This window comes from Mustela lutreola, chromosome 5 (assembly GCF_030435805.1).
Source record: "Mustela lutreola isolate mMusLut2 chromosome 5, mMusLut2.pri, whole genome shotgun sequence".
In the NCBI taxonomy this organism is placed as follows: domain Eukaryota; kingdom Metazoa; phylum Chordata; class Mammalia; order Carnivora; family Mustelidae; genus Mustela; species Mustela lutreola.
The window spans coordinates 67,353,270-67,371,250 of record NC_081294.1 but is presented as its reverse complement, the minus strand read 5'-3'; the positions used below and the strand labels follow the sequence as shown (position 1 = coordinate 67,371,250).

The 17,981-nt window shown below is 41.1% G+C and overlaps 1 protein-coding gene across 1 annotated transcript in view; it reads left to right on the top strand.

The window, feature by feature from the left end:
- Positions 1-17,981, top strand: part of FBN2 (fibrillin 2) — a 260,908-nt gene that overhangs the window by 169,332 nt on the left and 73,595 nt on the right. Inside the window, exons 21-28 of the mRNA XM_059174478.1 lie at positions 2,970-3,107; positions 3,706-3,756; positions 4,218-4,343; positions 8,956-9,183; positions 9,718-9,843; positions 14,602-14,730; positions 15,490-15,615; positions 17,830-17,955. Coding sequence (XP_059030461.1) covers positions 2,970-3,107; positions 3,706-3,756; positions 4,218-4,343; positions 8,956-9,183; positions 9,718-9,843; positions 14,602-14,730; positions 15,490-15,615; positions 17,830-17,955 — 1,050 coding nt within the window. The remainder of the gene's footprint in view (positions 1-2,969; positions 3,108-3,705; positions 3,757-4,217; positions 4,344-8,955; positions 9,184-9,717; positions 9,844-14,601; positions 14,731-15,489; positions 15,616-17,829; positions 17,956-17,981) is intronic.

Sequence of the window (17,981 nt, the reverse complement as noted above, 5' to 3'; positions counted from 1 at the left end):
CATGCTGAAAAAGATTCCCCAGTGTGCTTACTAATGTAAAATTAAGTTAGAGTGTATAGGAACTAGATAGACACTTAGAATGTTTAGAGATTTAGAATATATTGTGCAAACTCCTTAAATATAAATTAATCTTAAACTGTTCTGTAAATTGCTTGAAGAGACTCTTGTATTCTGGTTGAAAATTATTAAATACCATAGAACAGTACATTTGATTAGCTTTTTCTACATGACATGGCTCGACATCCAATGGCTCCCTGTAATCCAGACCAATTTCCTTCATCTTTGGCTTCGGTCTGCGTGCTAACAATGGATGTGGCAAGGACAGTAGCCTCCATGGTATCAATACAGTGTCCTTCCTTCTTTCTTATCTTCTGTGTTAGCAGTGCTCTTCGCTCACACCTTCTCAAGTTTTCCATTTTTTTGGTCTTCTCTTCTCCTTTTACATTTCTGGCCCCTTTTTCTCCATTTCCTTTGTTACATTTTCCGTATCATCCTGCCCTCAAGCTTGAAGTGTCTCCCTGATCAGCTCCTTGAACCTCTTGCCTTCTCTATCTACAGTCACGCTTAAATGGCCCCTACATTGACCTTCAAATGTATCTGTCATTCCTCAACCTCCCCACTGATTACAGACTTGGATTTCCAACTCTCTGCACATTGTCTTCATTTGGATGTCCAATGAATATTTCAAAGGTAGCATGGCCAAAATACAATTGCTGTCTTTTGGCTTGAACCTGTGTCTCCCAGAATCATTTCTGTCTTGGGAAATGTAAATTCCATTTTTACAATCAGCAGCCTCAAAATCTTTGGAGCCATCTTTGATGCCTTTCTTTCAAACACCACATTGAATCCGTCAGCAATTCCTGTTGATTGTATTTGACATTTATGCATATTCTAATCTCTTCTCACCACCACTGTCCCCCCAATCCAAGCCCCCAATATTTCTCTTCTTGATTTTTACTGTAGCATCTGTCTCATTTTTGTTTTCTTGATATTTACCACCCTACAGTCTTCACTCAGAGGTCATTTTTTAAGCAAGGACTTCTCCAACTGCCCTAGATAATAGAACAGTCTTTCTCCAACGTACACTGTCAAGACTGCTTATCCTGCTTTATTTTTTTCAGCATTCTTAAGCAGCCCCTGACCACATAGCTGTGTAATTACATCTGATGTGTGTATGTCTATATACACACAGAAAATCAATCCGAGCGAGAGAGATGAATATGTACCTGTGTATCAGTGCATTTTGTAACTTTTAAGCCTCATACCACACCAGCCAGAAGCATGATGTTGCAAAATGGAACAGCTCTGAAATCAGACTGTGTAGCCTTGACTTGTGATGGGGACACTAAACTAGGTGGGTGACCTTGGGTAAACTAGTTGACCTCTGCGGGCCTCCTTTTTCTCATCTGCAAGTTACCTGTACTTTAGAGGCCATTTTAACAAGTAAGTAAACAAACATGTGAAAAGCCAATAAAAAGCCTGTAATTGGAGTCCTGATACAAATGGTCTGATGAGAAAGTTTTTTTCACATGCACCCCGTTTTCACCCAAACTGAATCTCAAAGCAGAAGAAAGCAAAGTGGACATCCAGCTCTTTTCCACAACTTTGCCCTGTCCTTTTTTGTATCTAGTCAAGGATGCAGTTATTTTATTCTGACCTCTGTCCCCAAGGCCTCACGCTGCAGTGTCTGGTAAGGAATCAGAAACCACAGTTTCTTCCTTCCCAGCACTGCCAATTTCACTGTAATTTTCTTTCTCTGTTTCCCACCATGCTTTGTTTTTACTGTTGAATTTGGCAGTGAAATTTTACCATATTATTAAATGAATTTTAAGGTAAATATTATAGGTACATACTTTTTCTTTATTGTTCTCCAAGGCTGTGAGCCACAATATGTTGCTAAATTGTTGTCAAACTCTTGTACAGACAGGCTGCCTAGCAGTCACCCGAGGAGTTTGTCAAATGCAAGCTCCCGGGCCGCACACCTGGGCACTTGGGAACCCGCCATTTTAATTAGAACTTTGGTAATGTTGTGCACCCCAAACTGGGAGCCACAGTACTGCAAGGAGAACTTTGGGTATGATTTCTTTTACCTGAATTGTCCTGGCCCTGCCCACTGGGACTGCATTCCTCATGATCATTCTGAAGGCTGCCACGCAGCAGTCACAGAAGGGAGAGCCTCACTTACGTGTTGCTGTACACAGCTAAAATGTAAGAGCACTGAGCATGAGGTGGTTGGATATATATCCTTTTTATATTAAATCTCCTATTTTTTCATGTAGTTCACCATAAGCATGTATTCTTTTTTGAACTAGAGACAATGTTACACATATACTATGTAAAGGCAAACACCTGAAAGAAAATCTGTCACTCACTAGCCCTGGTGTATCTTTGTGGTGGTTTTATAGGCGATGTTTCTTTTCTTCATCTTGTTGATTTTTTGGTAAATTATTCATCAAACAATTATCTTCAGTTAGAGAAAACAGTTTCTCTGTAATAGGACATAAATTGTGTGCGATATGTTTGGTGGGGGACTACAAGAAAAGGGAATGATTTAAGGAATTTTTTGGGGCAAAATCTTAAGTATCAAAGCATTTATCATAAAAGATCAATCTTTCTCCTTTTTTATGCATTTTTACTACAAGTAATCATCTTGTTGTGGTAATTCACTGAGGTTGTGAATACCAGCGTAAAATCTTGGACAACAGCGCCACTCACAGAGTATCTGTAGATGTAGCTGTATTAGTTGTCATATCCTGTGAGATGTACATGGTATAATTATTTGATTTATGTGTATGTAATATACTATTTTTAAAATACATGTACACATAAATTTGCTCAAAAAGTATACATTAAAACATTTTTAAAATCATGCTTTTGTTAAGTACTCTAAGAATTGCCTTTGTTGTATATGAGTGAATTATATTATCTTCAGAGAAGAGAGCTTCCCATCCCTTCCTGCTCCTTTTCAGACAGCCTGAAAGGAACATGTTGGCTCAACATCCAGGACAACCGCTGTGAGGTAAACATTAATGGAGCCACTCTGAAGTCGGAATGCTGTGCCACACTCGGAGCTGCCTGGGGAAGCCCCTGTGAACGGTGTGAACTAGGTATGGGCCTGCCCCAGAACTCCTGTTGGGCTTCTCATTGGAAAGCTGATCCTTTAGCTAGGCGGGCATCTGTTTCCCTATGTATTTCCATAGAGAGGAAGACCATAAGATCATTACCCTCCCTAGAATATCTTCTCTGGTGAAATCTATTCACTTAATGAAATATGTATCTTGTTTATCCTTTTTCTGTAAGCAGACCTTTTGAGCATTTTCAACAAGAAAGGGAATTTCTGGTATTTAGCTGCTAGGTGATTGTCAATGCCCTCCAGTGATTTTGTTTGCAAATGTCCAAACAGAATGTGATGTCTCTTTCCTTTAAGCCTTTTTTACTTGCTTTCTTGTAATTCAGCTGACATTGTGAAAGCAAAAATGAATTGTAAGAAAAACTATGAGGTAGGTCAACCCTGCCCGGAATTAGCACAGTGTGTCATATGCCACCCTGAATTGAATGGAGGGCACCTGGAGTCCTTGGCTTCTAAGATCCCAGCTTGTGGTTTCTATTCAATTCAACTTAGATTCTATTATACTGTTTCCTGATCTTAAAACCATTGTATTTTCTCTTACAATGAAGTAAAAAACGTGTCTGTTGTTCTCACAGATACAGCTTGCCCAAGAGGGTTTGCCAGGATTAAAGGTGTTTCTTGTGAAGGTGAGTGTATACTTGGATGATACTGTAAGTATTTAGAGCAGTAAGAAAATGAACATTCACTTTAGAGATATTTATCATTTTTAAAAGCCTTAAATTGCAGTAAAAATACTGAAAGGAATCAACAAATGCTTTAGAATAATACTTTCAGAAAATAGCTTAGAGTTCCCCCTTTCTCCTTTTTTTGTGCTGTTGGGTAATTTTTTACAGGGACATCATTAGGCATAAAGGCACAAAACAGCTGGGAAAGGAGCGTGTCTGGGCAGTTTTATGGACAGGCAAAACTGTGGTAATTTTCACAGCTGGTACCTAGGAAACCCGGTGGTTGTGTTGTGGAATATTTCTGTTCAACTCAAGTAATAGTCCACATTGTATTACAGATTGAATATACTATATGGGAAGACTCCACCTGCTTTTTCTATTTCTAACATCTTTATCCCTCTGCTTGCTTGATTTCCCTGCAGACGTTAATGAGTGTGAGGTATTTCCTGGCGTTTGTCCAAATGGACGCTGTGTCAATAGCAAAGGATCTTTTCATTGTGAGTGTCCCGAAGGCCTCACATTGGATGGAACTGGCCGTGTGTGTTTGGGTGAGATTCATGTCTTTATGTATTTTATGCCTGAAACCAGGGATGGATTTTTCTTATTTCTTGGGCATTCACCTCAAACTTCAAAATCATTGGGTCGATAACTGGAAAACTGGCTTTAAATGAGATATTTGGTGGGGGGTATCACTAGAGGATATTTTTTAAAGTGACTGTCTTTAAATGACATGGATTCTTATAAATATAGAAAGTTGGTACTGCTCAAAAACTATCTCAAAATTTAGTTTCTTTAATCAGATATTTTAAGCAGTTTCAGTCATTCACACTGGTCAATGGAATAAGAGAACTATGTATATTTTGAACATAAAAGAAGAATTGAAGACTAGTGTTAGGAGTCAACATTTATCAGTTCATTACAGCTGCACTCTTAGATAAGACAGTGGGGAAGGTCATAGGCAAGGTTTTTGTTGTTTCTCTTTGAAAACATTGCTTCATTCTAGTCATTCTTTTACCACCTTAGAGTTTTAATTAAGTTTTCTTAATGCTTTATTTTGTAAAGATCTAAAATGTAGAAGCTTTCTTTCAACATCATTAGTATGCAGATGCATACTTGGGTGGTACCTGGCTTTCTCAGCTCTTGGAGCATGTGACTTGATCTCAAGGTCATGAGTTGGAGCCCCGTTGTTGGGTGTAGAGATTAATTCAAATAAATACATAAAAATAAAAGACTTTTATTTTTGACTTCATCATTTTCAGACTCATGCTTAACTGAATATGAGTTTCATGATTGAAAAATAAACTTTTCCTTATTGTATCTAAGTAATGTTTTATTTATTTAAGGGATTTTTTTCCAATATGCTCTGGAACAGTAAGTTTTAGTTTGTGAAATAACTTTATATAGGTTTGTATTTGAAATTTAAGCTTGTAGACAAAACATGAGTAATGACAGTCTTATATTCAAAGATCTTTAAGGTATTTAAATGTATTGGTGATTTTATTTTTTAAAAAATCTTTTACTTCTTTATTAGAGCGAGCACGAGCAGTGGGGAGGGGCAGAGAGAGAGGGAGAAACAGGCTTCCAGGTGAGCAGGGAGCCCCACGTGGAGCTCCATCCCAGGACTCTGATCACAATCTGAGCAGAAGGCAAACGCTTAACTGACTAAGCCACTCAGATACCCCACATGTATCAGTGATTTTTAAAATTAATAGTACAAAATATTTGCAGCACTGTCCGGAGTCATTATAATAACATGGATTTCATTTTAAGCTAATTTTAAATAGTGTATTTAAATTAGGATACAAAGTATGGCTATAAAGTCATGTAGAATTGGTTAGGAGTTATATAATATCTGGGACATGGGCATTAAGGAGGGCATGTGATGTGATATGATGAGCACTGGGTGTTATACCCAACTAATGAATCATTGAATGCTACATCAAAAACTAATGATGTACTGTATGTTGGCTAATTGAATTTAAATTTTTAAAAAAAAGGGAAGAAAAAAAGAAATGATAAAATCCAAAGTCTAAAAATAAAATTCTTTTCAGATTTTTATTATTAAATTATCCAGAAAGGTTAGAAAAAAAGTAAAGTATCTTTTGAAGATGTCAAATAATATCTTCAGTATGGTCCAATGACTAATAATATCAAATTGCCTTCTGTAGCAAAAGGATATTATATGTGAAGATATAACTGATTGTAAATTATTACTCAACAAAATAAATTACAAAAAATATCACTCAAAATCACACCTTTTATAAGGTTCTAAAAAGACGTATTAGAGTCTTCATGCAGGTACTTCGGCTGTTTTTGTCACTACTTGAATTATGCTACAAAAAAGAATTGTGGCTGGGATGTGAGGAAGTTACAAGAAGAGACTGACATCTGAATATGTAAAATATGCTGAGAAGAGAGTAGAGACAGACTGCTCTGATAGAAACTGATCTAGATCAGGGGTCCAAATTCAAACACTTTCCGAGGCCAGGCAGGTAACATAAATGAGGGCAGTGGTAGTAAGGCGTAGTGAGGACCACAGCAAACTGTATAGCACATGAACTATCCAGAGGTTTCCAAACACATACTTTAATTTCTGCCCAAGTCAGTAAAAATATTCCCAGGCCATATGTAGCCAGTGTGCAGGGTTTTAATTCCTGAGGCAAATCTGGACTTGGGTCGGTGTAGCAAAGACACAAGATTACTCTGTCAGGTTCTCCTGACTCTTTACACATTAAGTTCAAGTGATTTAGAGGGTGTTTTGTTTTGTTTTGTTTTTAGCTAATCTCGCTTCTTGAACAAATTACATCAGTGACCTCAGAAATAGTTTGACTTAGTCTCTAGTTCTCAGGATACCTAAATGAAACTTGTATATCTTATTAAGATCCTTACTTCCTGATGGTGTTGGATGGAGTTGGTTGTGACTGAGAAGGGTTGTGACTGAGAAGGGTGTCTTAAGGTCATGAGGCTCCCAGGATTACTGCCATACCTCATGCTGGTAGGGAGCATGACTTTGGGGCTGGTATTGGTGCAGATACATAGGCAGAATCACCTACTGTGTTTGTTCAGTCTACCAAACCAGAATGAAGATTTACCATAGTGATTTCTTTCTTTAAAAATAGGACTTTTGGGGTGCTTGGGTGGCTCAGTGGGTTAATGCCTCTGCCTTCGGCTCAGGTCATGATCCCAGGGTCCTGGGATCGAGCCCCGCATCAGGCTCTCTGCTCAGTGGGGAACCTGCTTCCTCCTCTCTCTCTGCCTGCCTCTCTGCCTACTTGTGATCTCTGTCTGTCAAATAAATAAATAAAATCTTTTAAAAAAAATAGGACTTTTTAGTTGAAAATAGAGCTACCCTATGACCCAGCAATTACACTACTGGGTATTTACCCTAAAGATACAAATGTGGTGATCCAAAGGGGCACATGCACCCAAATGTTTATAGCAGCAATGTCCACAATAGCCAAGCTATGGAAAGAACCTAGATGTCCATCAACAGATGAATGGATAAAGAAGATGAGATGTATATATATATACAATGGAATACTATGCAGCCATCAAAAGAAATGAAATCTTGCCATTTGCGACTTGGATGGAACTAGAGGGTATTATGCTTAGTGAAATAAGTCAATCAGAGAAAGACAACTATCATATGATCTCCCTGATATGAGGAAGTGGAGATGCAATGTGGGGGGTTTGGGGGGTAGGAAAAGGTTAAATGAAACAATGTGGGATCAGGAGGGAGACAAACCATAAGAGACTCTTAATCTCACATAACAAACTAAGGGTTGCTGAGGGAGGCGGGTAGGGAGAGGGTGGTGGAGTTATGGACATTGGGGAGGGTATGTGCTATTCTGAGTGCTGTGAAGTGTGTAAACGTGGCGATTCACAGACTTGTAACCCTGGGGCTAATAATACATTATATGTTTATAAAAAAATTATTTTAAAAATAGGACTTTTTAATTACCATCCTTGGAAGTGGACATGACTGTAAGCTAAAGGAGGTTGCTCGGGTTGGTGCTTACTTAGCTTGAGCACTTGAAAGAATCATAATTGACAGAAACTAAAATAGTAAATACATTATATTTCCATAATGGAAATATAAACAAATAAATAACTCTGTTAAATAACTGTCAAGTTTAAGAAAAGATGTAATGTCTTGAAAGGCTTTCATCAAATAAAACATTTGATTAAAGCAAATCTTTTTTACCTCATTATCCATATAGCAAAGCATTTGACTGTAGTTGGACCAACAGCTCTGCTGACTAACAGATAAATGTGTTATTTACAGATCATGCTAATTTATCCTATCTTTTGAGTCTTGTCGGTCTTCTAAGATCCTGGTATGTTTCAAGATTGAAGGGAAAATGTGACATTTAAGCAAATAATTTGGCCCCCGACTAGGGCAAATTTACATAATGCAGGACAAAAACCGTGATGCCAAAGGTAAATTTGACAGGAAAAAAAAAAAAAAACTTTGTAAGATTTTTTTTTTTTTTAATTTATCCATTGGAGAGAGAGAGTGAGTGAGAGAAAGCATGAGAGGGGAGAAGGTCAGAGGGAGAAGCAGACTCCCTGCAGACCTGGGTGCCCTATGTGGGACTGGATCCCAGAACTCCAGGATCATGACCTGAGCTGAAGGCAGTCACTCAATCAACTGAGCCACCCAGGTCCCCCTAAATAACTTTAAATGCAAAAACTTTTTTTTTTTTTCATTTGTAAACCTGTTTTAATAGTTGTCCCAAGTTGACAGATAGATTACAGTTGATTATTTAATGCTTCTGGCTGGGACAGGACAGAACTGGTCACAAGCAACTTTAAGTAGTTCAGTGATCAAGAAGAATCTGTCACTAAAATAATCTTATTCTTTCTGAAGTGAGCAAAAAGGGATGATGGATGATGACAAGGAGGAGTCTGGTCACAAATGAACCTTTCCTTCCTGAAGGCATCTTATGAGAATAAAGTAATACCGAGAAACCCACCTTTGCTCGCTTTAAGAGAGTGTCATTATGGAGTCCATTCCAGGAGGTCAGGGACTCTGCCTCTTACCCATTATCGTATCTCCAGAGCTCGGCATCATCCCTGGTGCCAAGCAGAAACTCAGTATATGAATGGTCAGTGAGTGTGACACCTTCCTCTCAAACTGTGCTTTCACTTGCTGTGTAGACATCCGCATGGAGCAGTGTTACTTGAAGTGGGATGAAGATGAATGTGTCCATCCTGTTCCTGGAAAGTTTCGCATGGATGCCTGCTGCTGTGCAGTGGGGGCAGCTTGGGGCACGGAGTGTGAGGAATGCCCCAAACCTGGCACCAAGGAGTACGAGACCCTGTGCCCCCGGGGGCCGGGCTTTGCTAACAGAGGGGACGTTCTTACTGGGCGGCCATTTTACAAAGGTAACTCTCAAGGTCGCGTCGACCTCTCTGCCCCAAAGCCTACCTGCCACTGTCTCTCAGATTTGGTTTTGCTTTACGCATATAATTTGCCACTTCATTTTTTTTTTGTTAAACATGGTTTATGGCCAGGCTTAGGGCCTAGGAATATAAATCACCTATATAGGCGTTTCTGAAGTAAAGATGTAAAACACACCACTGATCTCACTTTCCCTACATCCTCCCACACTGTACCTCTGCTTCCCTTAGTGCAGCCTGACCAGCTGGAGCCCTGATGTAGCAAAAAGCTCCCTATCCCCCAACCCTTACCAAATGAATGGTCAGAAGGAAAGATATCAGAACCCTTCGCTAAAAAATGCAGAGTCTTTTTCACATGTGGAATTTTCTCTGGGGCATCTGTGTGATGACTGGCAGTGTTGAGGGCCCTGTTTGGACTTGGGAACATTATTTGCCATCATGATAGATTTGCAGCTTTCACTGAGGAACCCACATGTTTAGATCAACTGGCTCTCTGTTCCTGCTTTGTTCTGCTTTCAGATATCAATGAATGCAAAGCTTTTCCTGGGATGTGTACTTACGGCAAGTGCAGAAATACAATTGGCAGCTTCAAGTGCCGTTGCAACAGTGGCTTTGCTCTGGACACAGAGGAAAGAAACTGCACAGGTGAGACTGCTCTCTGGCTGGATTTGGCCAACCCTGGCTCCCTTCCTTTGCTCTGTTGGAAAGTACTGCCTTTGAAAAAGCCCGGGTTTGCTGCTCTTAAATCACTTCTCCAAACCAGCTCTTGTGAGAGCTGCATCACCAGCATGAAAATGCTGTCTGTTCTACCAAAGGAACCACAGAAAATAGGATTTCCAAAATTATGAACACACTAGAGCAACCATTCATTGTATAAATGCTTTATAGTATCTCTTAAGAATTATAAAGTTTTTAATAGAGCAGTTGTAACTTATTTTCCTAAACTGTGAAGAGTTTTCTTAATTATGCTCCAGCTGCCATCCATATATCCCTGTCCATACCTGTTCCCTTTAGTTTGAAGATAGGAGGTCCACATTTTTCTATGACATGAAATAAATTATTCCAGACACTTGAAATATATCTCCAAGATTTTATTTTCACAACTCCATTCATCTCCTCCTTGAACATTTTCCTTCCCTCTTGCCCTCACCTGTTCTGATCTCTACTCATGTGCTTCTAACTCCTTCCTCACTTCCTACTGCGGAAGGCACTGGAGTCCCCATGTTGCCGTCCACCTAGACCATCACCAGAGCATTTCCAGACTGTCTACCTCCCCTGCTTCCCCAGCTCCTCAGCCCCCATGTGGCTCTCCTGCTTGACTCTATCTGCATCTCACATCTTTGCCTTCAGCCGGACTCAAGGCTGCTCAGCAATACTACTCGCCCCTTACCTTCCTGATTGACTCTCTGCTCCACCTCTAGACCTCCTCTGAGCAGCACCCTCTCTCAGACCCCCCTGCTCCCTGCTGCTTTTCTTTCTTGAGATCCACTCTCATGGCCAGATCTCTTCCCACACGCCCCTCCCTCTGGCAATGGGATGTCATCTTCCATGGTTTTCCACTCCACGTACCCTCCTTGCTGCTCCTCTCCAGCTCTTGTCAGTAGGCTCCCTACTCTCTCTGCAGTACTTCCCTCCCTTTCCTGTTGCTTTCCCTGGACCTGAAAACAAGTTCACACTATTTACTCTGCCATCTACTCCCTCATGCTGCCACCCTGTTTCCCTGCTTTTATCTCTACACCTTGCTCTCTTGAAGAGCCATTTGCTTTGTACTCCCATGTAATTTTGACTTTTGCCTTCTCTCGTTCAGGCACATAAATGTCCTCTCACAGAACACCTTTGTCAAGTTGTAAAAAGACCTTTCTCTTGGTGCTTAAACTCCAAGACCTCTGTGCTGGCTACATCCCCTCCTTAATTTTCTTCTCTCTTGGCCTCCATGGGACTTCCTGTCTCTTTCATCCTTCTGTGTCAACAATGTTTTTTCTCTCATTGTTTTTCTCAACAATGTTTTTTCTTTCATCTCACAGATTCTTCTTGCTCTTGGCATTTCCAGAGTCCTCTGCCTCTCATAGCTGCCCATGCGCCTGTGCCTTCACAAGTGGGCTCTGCTGAGCGGACTCCTCAGTGAGAGCTCTGTCCCAGCCTCTGCCCAAGTGCCACACTTACAGCTCTTCACTTTAACCCCACTTTGTCCCATATCCACCCTTCCTCTCTGCCTAACAACTTCCATGTCTAGCAGTAGCATCATTTCACTCAGGATCGAGGCCTCAGACTGTTTTGATCTCTCCTGCACAAGGAAGAAGTTATGTGTAGTCTCCATCATAGTGGCTGTTTCAAGTACTAGACTCTTTCTTCAAGGCTATCTCAGGTACTGGCTTTGCTCCTCAGGAAATAGACTCCCTGCAGAGATGAGCCTGCAGAAAGTTTCCTAGCAGAAGGGGGCAAAGGGGGCATCTGGTCAGCCGTCAGTCCCATCGTGGTTCTCACCCCACCCCACTGGGAGCTCTGGATCTAGGATGGCCCAGCAGAACTGTCTTAGGGCAATAAGACTAGGTGTTTATGGACCTGCATGGTCAGTCTTTGGATACATCTGCCCAGAGAGGGGGTGTGAGTGTGAGGAAGGGTCCTCTTCACTGAGGCATTTCTTCAAGATAGTTTACACCTCAGGTCTTTGTGCCTCCAAACTCCCCAACAGCAGTGGGGGAAAGGGTAGTAAGTCCTTCCTTCCTGAAGGGGGAACTGGACAACCCATGGCAGTATTCACTGCATAGCAGACTTTTCCAGTGTCTTCCATCCCACTGATCATCTATTCTGGTCCTTCATGTTCACCAACCACCATGTGTTACTTCCCACAAAGCAACTCTCAGTGACTCCCAGTTTGAAACCTGGGTGAAGACAGGATTCTTTCAGTTCTGACTCCACTTCCTATTTTTGATGGGAAATTAGCCATGTTACTTAATGACTCTGAAATCCACCTTCTTTATTTTTTTTACTTTTTTAAAACCCTCCTTCTTTAATTGTGTAAGAGAGACATTTGTTGGTCACACTGCAATGTTGCTGTGTATAATGTGAAAGCACGGTTGGATACTGTTGGCTGCCTTTCTTCACCACATTTAAAACCCATCCTTCTTTTGGCATCCTCACTGATCACACCCATCCTCCCTGTCCTTGCACTATCAATCTCTGCAGTCCGGCCAGTCTGCAATGTACTGTTCTCTGAAATGTATTATTTGTTTTCCCCTGTGCATTCTATCTCTTGTCCTTCTATTCATTCTGCTTCTTTAAAGTTAGAATTTTTTAAAAAATTTATTTATGTATTTTAGAGGGAGAGAGAGTATGAGCCCAGGGAGGGGCAGAGGGAGAGAGAAACTTCATCAGACTCCTCACTGAGCTTAGGGCTCAGTGTGGGGCTTGATCTCAAATCCCTGAGATCATGACCAGAGAAGAAACCAAGAATTGGTCACTCATCCAGCTTTGTAACCCAGTGGCCCCTAAAGTTAGAATTTCTATACATGCTTCAAGGACCAGTTCAAAGCTACCTTCTCCCAAAACACCAGTTTTTAGCAGAAAACCATTTCTATGGACACAACAGTCTGTATGAGACAGGTACTCTTCTCAGCGCTTGATGAATCCTGACTTGCTTAATTCTAGCCGGTGGGTTTTACTATACTCCCCCATTTTATTGATGTGGAAATTGAGGCACACAGAAATGAAATTATTTTCCTAAGCCTCTTCACCCAGTAGGTGATAGAACTAGGACTGCTACCTAGGGGTCTGCTTCCAGAGTCCACACTCCACACTGTGCATCTCCCAGCACATCACATCAACTAGAGTGTGTCAATGCTCTGCCAGTGAGTTTATTCTTTGTTCTTCAAATGGCTCTAACTACCAGTTTCTAGATACTGATAGACAACAAGTAAGAGAATCAATAATGCATATTGTTAGCTGCCTAACTGAATCAGTGAATGGTGGTAAAAATTTTGTTTAAAAGCCTATCTTCAGTATTGCCTGTAACTAGGGAAATAAATAAAGACCGGATGCGAGGAGAAAGCATTCGATGTCCAGAGACTGAGATGCCCAGGAGAGCATGTACAAGTTACCCACTGATAAACCCTATGATGGAAGAACTTTGGAATTAAAATAAAAATAGCTGCCTAACTGAATCAGTGAATGGTGGTAAAAATTTTGTTTAAAAGCCTATCTTCAGTATTGCCTGTAACTAGGGAAATAAATAAAGACCGGATGCGAGGAGAAAGCATTCGATGTCCAGAGACTGAGATGCCCAGGAGAGCATGTACAAGTTACCCACTGATAAACCCTATGATGGAAGAACTTTGGAATTAAAATAAAGAGATGCCAGCAAAGGCATTTCTTCCTCCTGTGACCAAAATAATGTCATGTTTTTTTTTTTTTTAAAGACTTTATTTATTTGACAGAGAGAGATCACAAGTAGGCAGAGAGGCAGGCAGAGAGAGAGAGAGAGAGAGAGAGGAAGGGAAGCAGGCTCCCCACTGAGCAGAGAGCCCGATGTGGGGCCCGATCTCAGGACCCTGAGATCATGACCTGAGCCAAAGGCAGAGGCTTAACCCACTGAGCCACCCAGGTGCCCCATGTTTTCTTAATTATACTTTATAGACATGACTTCTCCATTAAAAAAATAAAAATAAAAAAATAAAAACCTCATTTACAAGCATGGGATGTTTCTCAGAAAATTTTGTTTTTGATAATGTAAAGGCTACCGATGAAGGTTCTTATTTTCCATAGTATGTAAAAAGTGACAAACACATCATTTTTCTTTATTTTTATTTTGAGAAATAAGTGAGTATTGTTTCCACATCTGAACATGACAGAAGAACATCCCCCGGAGCATGTCGCACATCCCAGTTATATATGTACGCTGTCTAGCCTGAAGCAGGCTGACTGTGCTGGTCAGCAGCCTCCCCTGCTCAAGGGGACAGCAGCCCCAGCAGACTCCCCAACATTGGGCGGGCTGCTGGAGACAATCACCGCACTCTCACTTGGTGACAGGACTTCATTCCATGTGCCTGCTGCTTCCACACCTAATCACCTGCCCTGTCCAGCTCATGCTGCAGTTGCTCTGTTCATCCCTCTGTTACCACTTCTAAGCCACAAAGAGATATCCACAATTCCAGAATTCTTAAAGGCAAATGCACAGCCTGCCTGTTGGCCACGACAGTTTTGGCAGTTGGGGAAAGGAATGTGCCCAAGGCCCCATCCGCCTGGAGTTGATCTCTGACACATAAAGCTTCCTGCTGCTGGCCACTGACCTCTCTGGCACCTTCCGTGGGCTGCACCTTTTCCGGAGAGGCCACACCTGCCTCACTGCTCTTCAGTACCTGCTCTGCTCATGCTATTTTTTTATTTCTTTTCAACCTTATGAATTAGACATTGATGAGTGCAGGATTTCTCCTGACCTCTGTGGAAGTGGCATCTGTGTCAACACGCCCGGCAGCTTTGAGTGTGAGTGCTTCGAAGGCTACGAAAGTGGGTTCATGATGATGAAGAACTGCATGGGTAAGTGTGCTTCAGCTCTTCCTACCCAGTCTCCAACCAGAGAGCTTGACCGTGGCTTGTCTCCAAGCTGTTAGCTGAATGATTGACCAGGCACTGTGGTGAGCAAGAGAATGGATGTCACTATCAGACAGGAAATCTCCTAGATGACTCTCGGGCAGCTCCAACCTCTTGGTGCCCTCGTGCCAGTGAGACAGCAAGACTGGGTTCTGTTTGTTCACAGAATCTAAAATCAATACAGACTACCCAGAAGGGTTTCACTTAACATGTATGACCTTGTGTGGTGACCCCAAATTTATAATCAGCCATGCAAATTCCATGATATTTATTTGTGTGTTACTACGAACTCTTGGTACTGCCTGTCTTTTGGTCTGTATTTAGTGACTTCCAGGATTCACCAAAGGAGACATAAAAGGTGACCAGTCTATGATTTTTCTTTTACTTTGATTAGTAAAAATAAATAGCAGTGTCTGGTGTCTGGACTTTAGTGTGATGTGAAACTAATATTGTTTATTTTTATGTCATGAATCTGCTTGTTTCATACAAGTCAATTCCCTGGCAACTCGCTGTCTTTAAGAAAAAAACTTACCATTTATTTACTGGTAGTAGAAAAAGTGAGGAGACCATTAACCCATCTCCTCTGAAACTTGTCTCTTATATTTGCGTCCCACTTCCCCCACAGCATAATTTTCCCCCCATGCTGTATATGTGAATATTTTTCTCACAGAGTTCTTTAATTGATCTCACGTTTTTACCTTTCAGACATTGACGAATGTGAACGTAACCCTCTCCTTTGTAGGGGTGGCACCTGTGTGAACACTGAGGGCAGCTTTCAATGTGACTGTCCATTGGGGCACGAGCTGTCACCGTCACGTGAGGACTGTGTGGGTGAGTTTGTCTCCTCAGCACATGAACCCACCCAGCTCACCTGGTGAAGATCATAGAGATCAGTGGTCAATTTTAACAAACTGGTTGTTTTTGGCATGTGCAATCTAGCTGGTTAAAAGTTGGAAATTTAGAACCCCTTTATTTGTATTTGGGCTGTGTCTTTAGAGAATGTCTCAGTGACACGTTTGGAGCTGATGTTGTCCTGGCTACCCACTGTTTGACAGCAAGTGTGCTGGTGGTGGGCCCTGTGGCAAGCCATGGAGTTCCTTCCTCCACAGATGGAATGGGAAAGCTGCTGGTGGAAGGGCTCCTCCCTTGATGGCACGTGCGTTCACCTGTGCGTTCACCTATGCAGCTAGCTGCCATTCATTCAGTGGAGTCTGTTCAACACTCCTATGTTTGTCAACACGGAGTCTGCTCCTTTGTGTGTGAACATGTGAGCTACCTCCTCACCCTCCTGTCATAGAAAAATCCTGGTCTCTGCTGGCAGAGCTGAGGAGAGAACACCGGCTGGTCCCACTGCTTTTCATATGTATACAGAGGCCTCTGGGACTGGTGGGCACAAGCATATTGGTTTTAAAACCTTTATGTTTCCAGGAAACACTTTCTTCACAGAAAATCTTTCTTGCAAGTGTCAACAAATGAAACGGTTTTTAAAACAGAGTAGATGCCACACACTCCCCCAATTCAATAGAGAATTTGAGAACACCTTTCCATTAGGCATGTATTTATTTATAAACCCTATTTATATTGTTCTGCTAATACATTAGGTGAATCTTAAATCATACACTAAACAGACATTTTTAAAAGGTAAATTGAAAAAGTTTTGAAGTTTTTTTTCTTAAAGATTTTATTTATTTGAAAAGAGCCAAAGAGAGAGCATGAGCATTGGGGAGGGGCAAAGGCAGAAGCAGCAGCAGACTCCTCATGAAACAGGGAGCCGGACATGGGGCTGGACCCTAGGACCCTGGGATCATAACCTGAGCTAAAGGCAAATGCTTAACTGACTGAGCCACCCGGGCGCCTCTAAATATTTTTATTTCACTTTAAAAGTGGTACTAAAACTTTTTCATAGAGGTGATTACAGAATATTTGTTCATCTTTCTGATGCAGTGAATCAGAGAGCTCTTTCTAACTTGAGTTTTAAGGACTTAAAAAAATTTTGTTAGTTTTCATGGATCCTATATTTGAAAAAAAAGTACCCCTTACAGGTATATTATAGAAGATGCATATTTTTGCAAATTTAATGATCATAGATACAAATCCACATGTCACATAGTCTTATTGGTAATTTTGAGACTTTGAGATGAAGGTCTTATTTTACCTGATTAGAGTGTTACTGTATTTACCTTACATTGTGTCTCACAAGTAGGTTGTATGCCCCTATTTTCTTGCTGTTCTCTTATAATTGCATTAATAGCACTACTTGATTCCACAGACCTTTGCAGAAGTTTTTATAAGACACCTGCCTATCTTATAAAGATTAGTTGGTTTTAGGTATTCCAGATTCACCTATCGAGGCACACTAAACACTGTAAGATGGAAACATATAAACAGTGCAGGCCCTGGTATCAGGCCCTGTGACTTGGGGAACCAGCCATCTTCCCTCAGGATCCTCCACATTACGCAGGCAACTCTTGACCATCTAATAAAGACCAGGTGAGCCTGCCAGTGTAAATTTATATATTAAATATTAGTAAGTCTTATTTCTGGCATGTGCTACATGTGCATGGTCTCATGTTCACGACCCACATGTGGCTACTTAAATTTAATTAAAATTTGGTAACATTAAAAATTTAATTCCTGGGGCACCTGGCTGACTGAGTTGGTAAACCATGTGACTCTTGATTTTGGGTTTGTGAGTTTGAGCCCCATGTTGGGCAAAGAGAGGACTTAAAAAAATTAAGTTTAAAAAATGTTTTTAAATTTTGATTCCTTCATCATTTGGTTCATGCTTCCAGTGCTCAATGGCAGCAGTGTATTGGATAGCAGAGATATGGAACATTCCCATCAGTGTACAGAGTTCTCCTGGACAGTACCATCTTAGATAGAAATACAGATAGCAGTATTTTCTTTGAACATCCCAGGAGATCAACTTCCTTCCCTGCAAAGTATGCAAACCATTGTGGGGACCAGCAGTGGCATGCAGCATTTCTTGGTGCTTTAAGTGATGTGGTTACTGCCAAGACATTAATGTTATGTATCTTTTTATAGATATAAATGAATGCTCCCTGAGTGACAATCTCTGTAGAAATGGAAAATGTGTGAACATGATTGGAACCTATCAGTGCTCCTGTAATCCTGGGTACCAGGCCACACCAGACCGGCAGGGCTGTACGGGTAAGTATCCACCAGAGGGATCTACA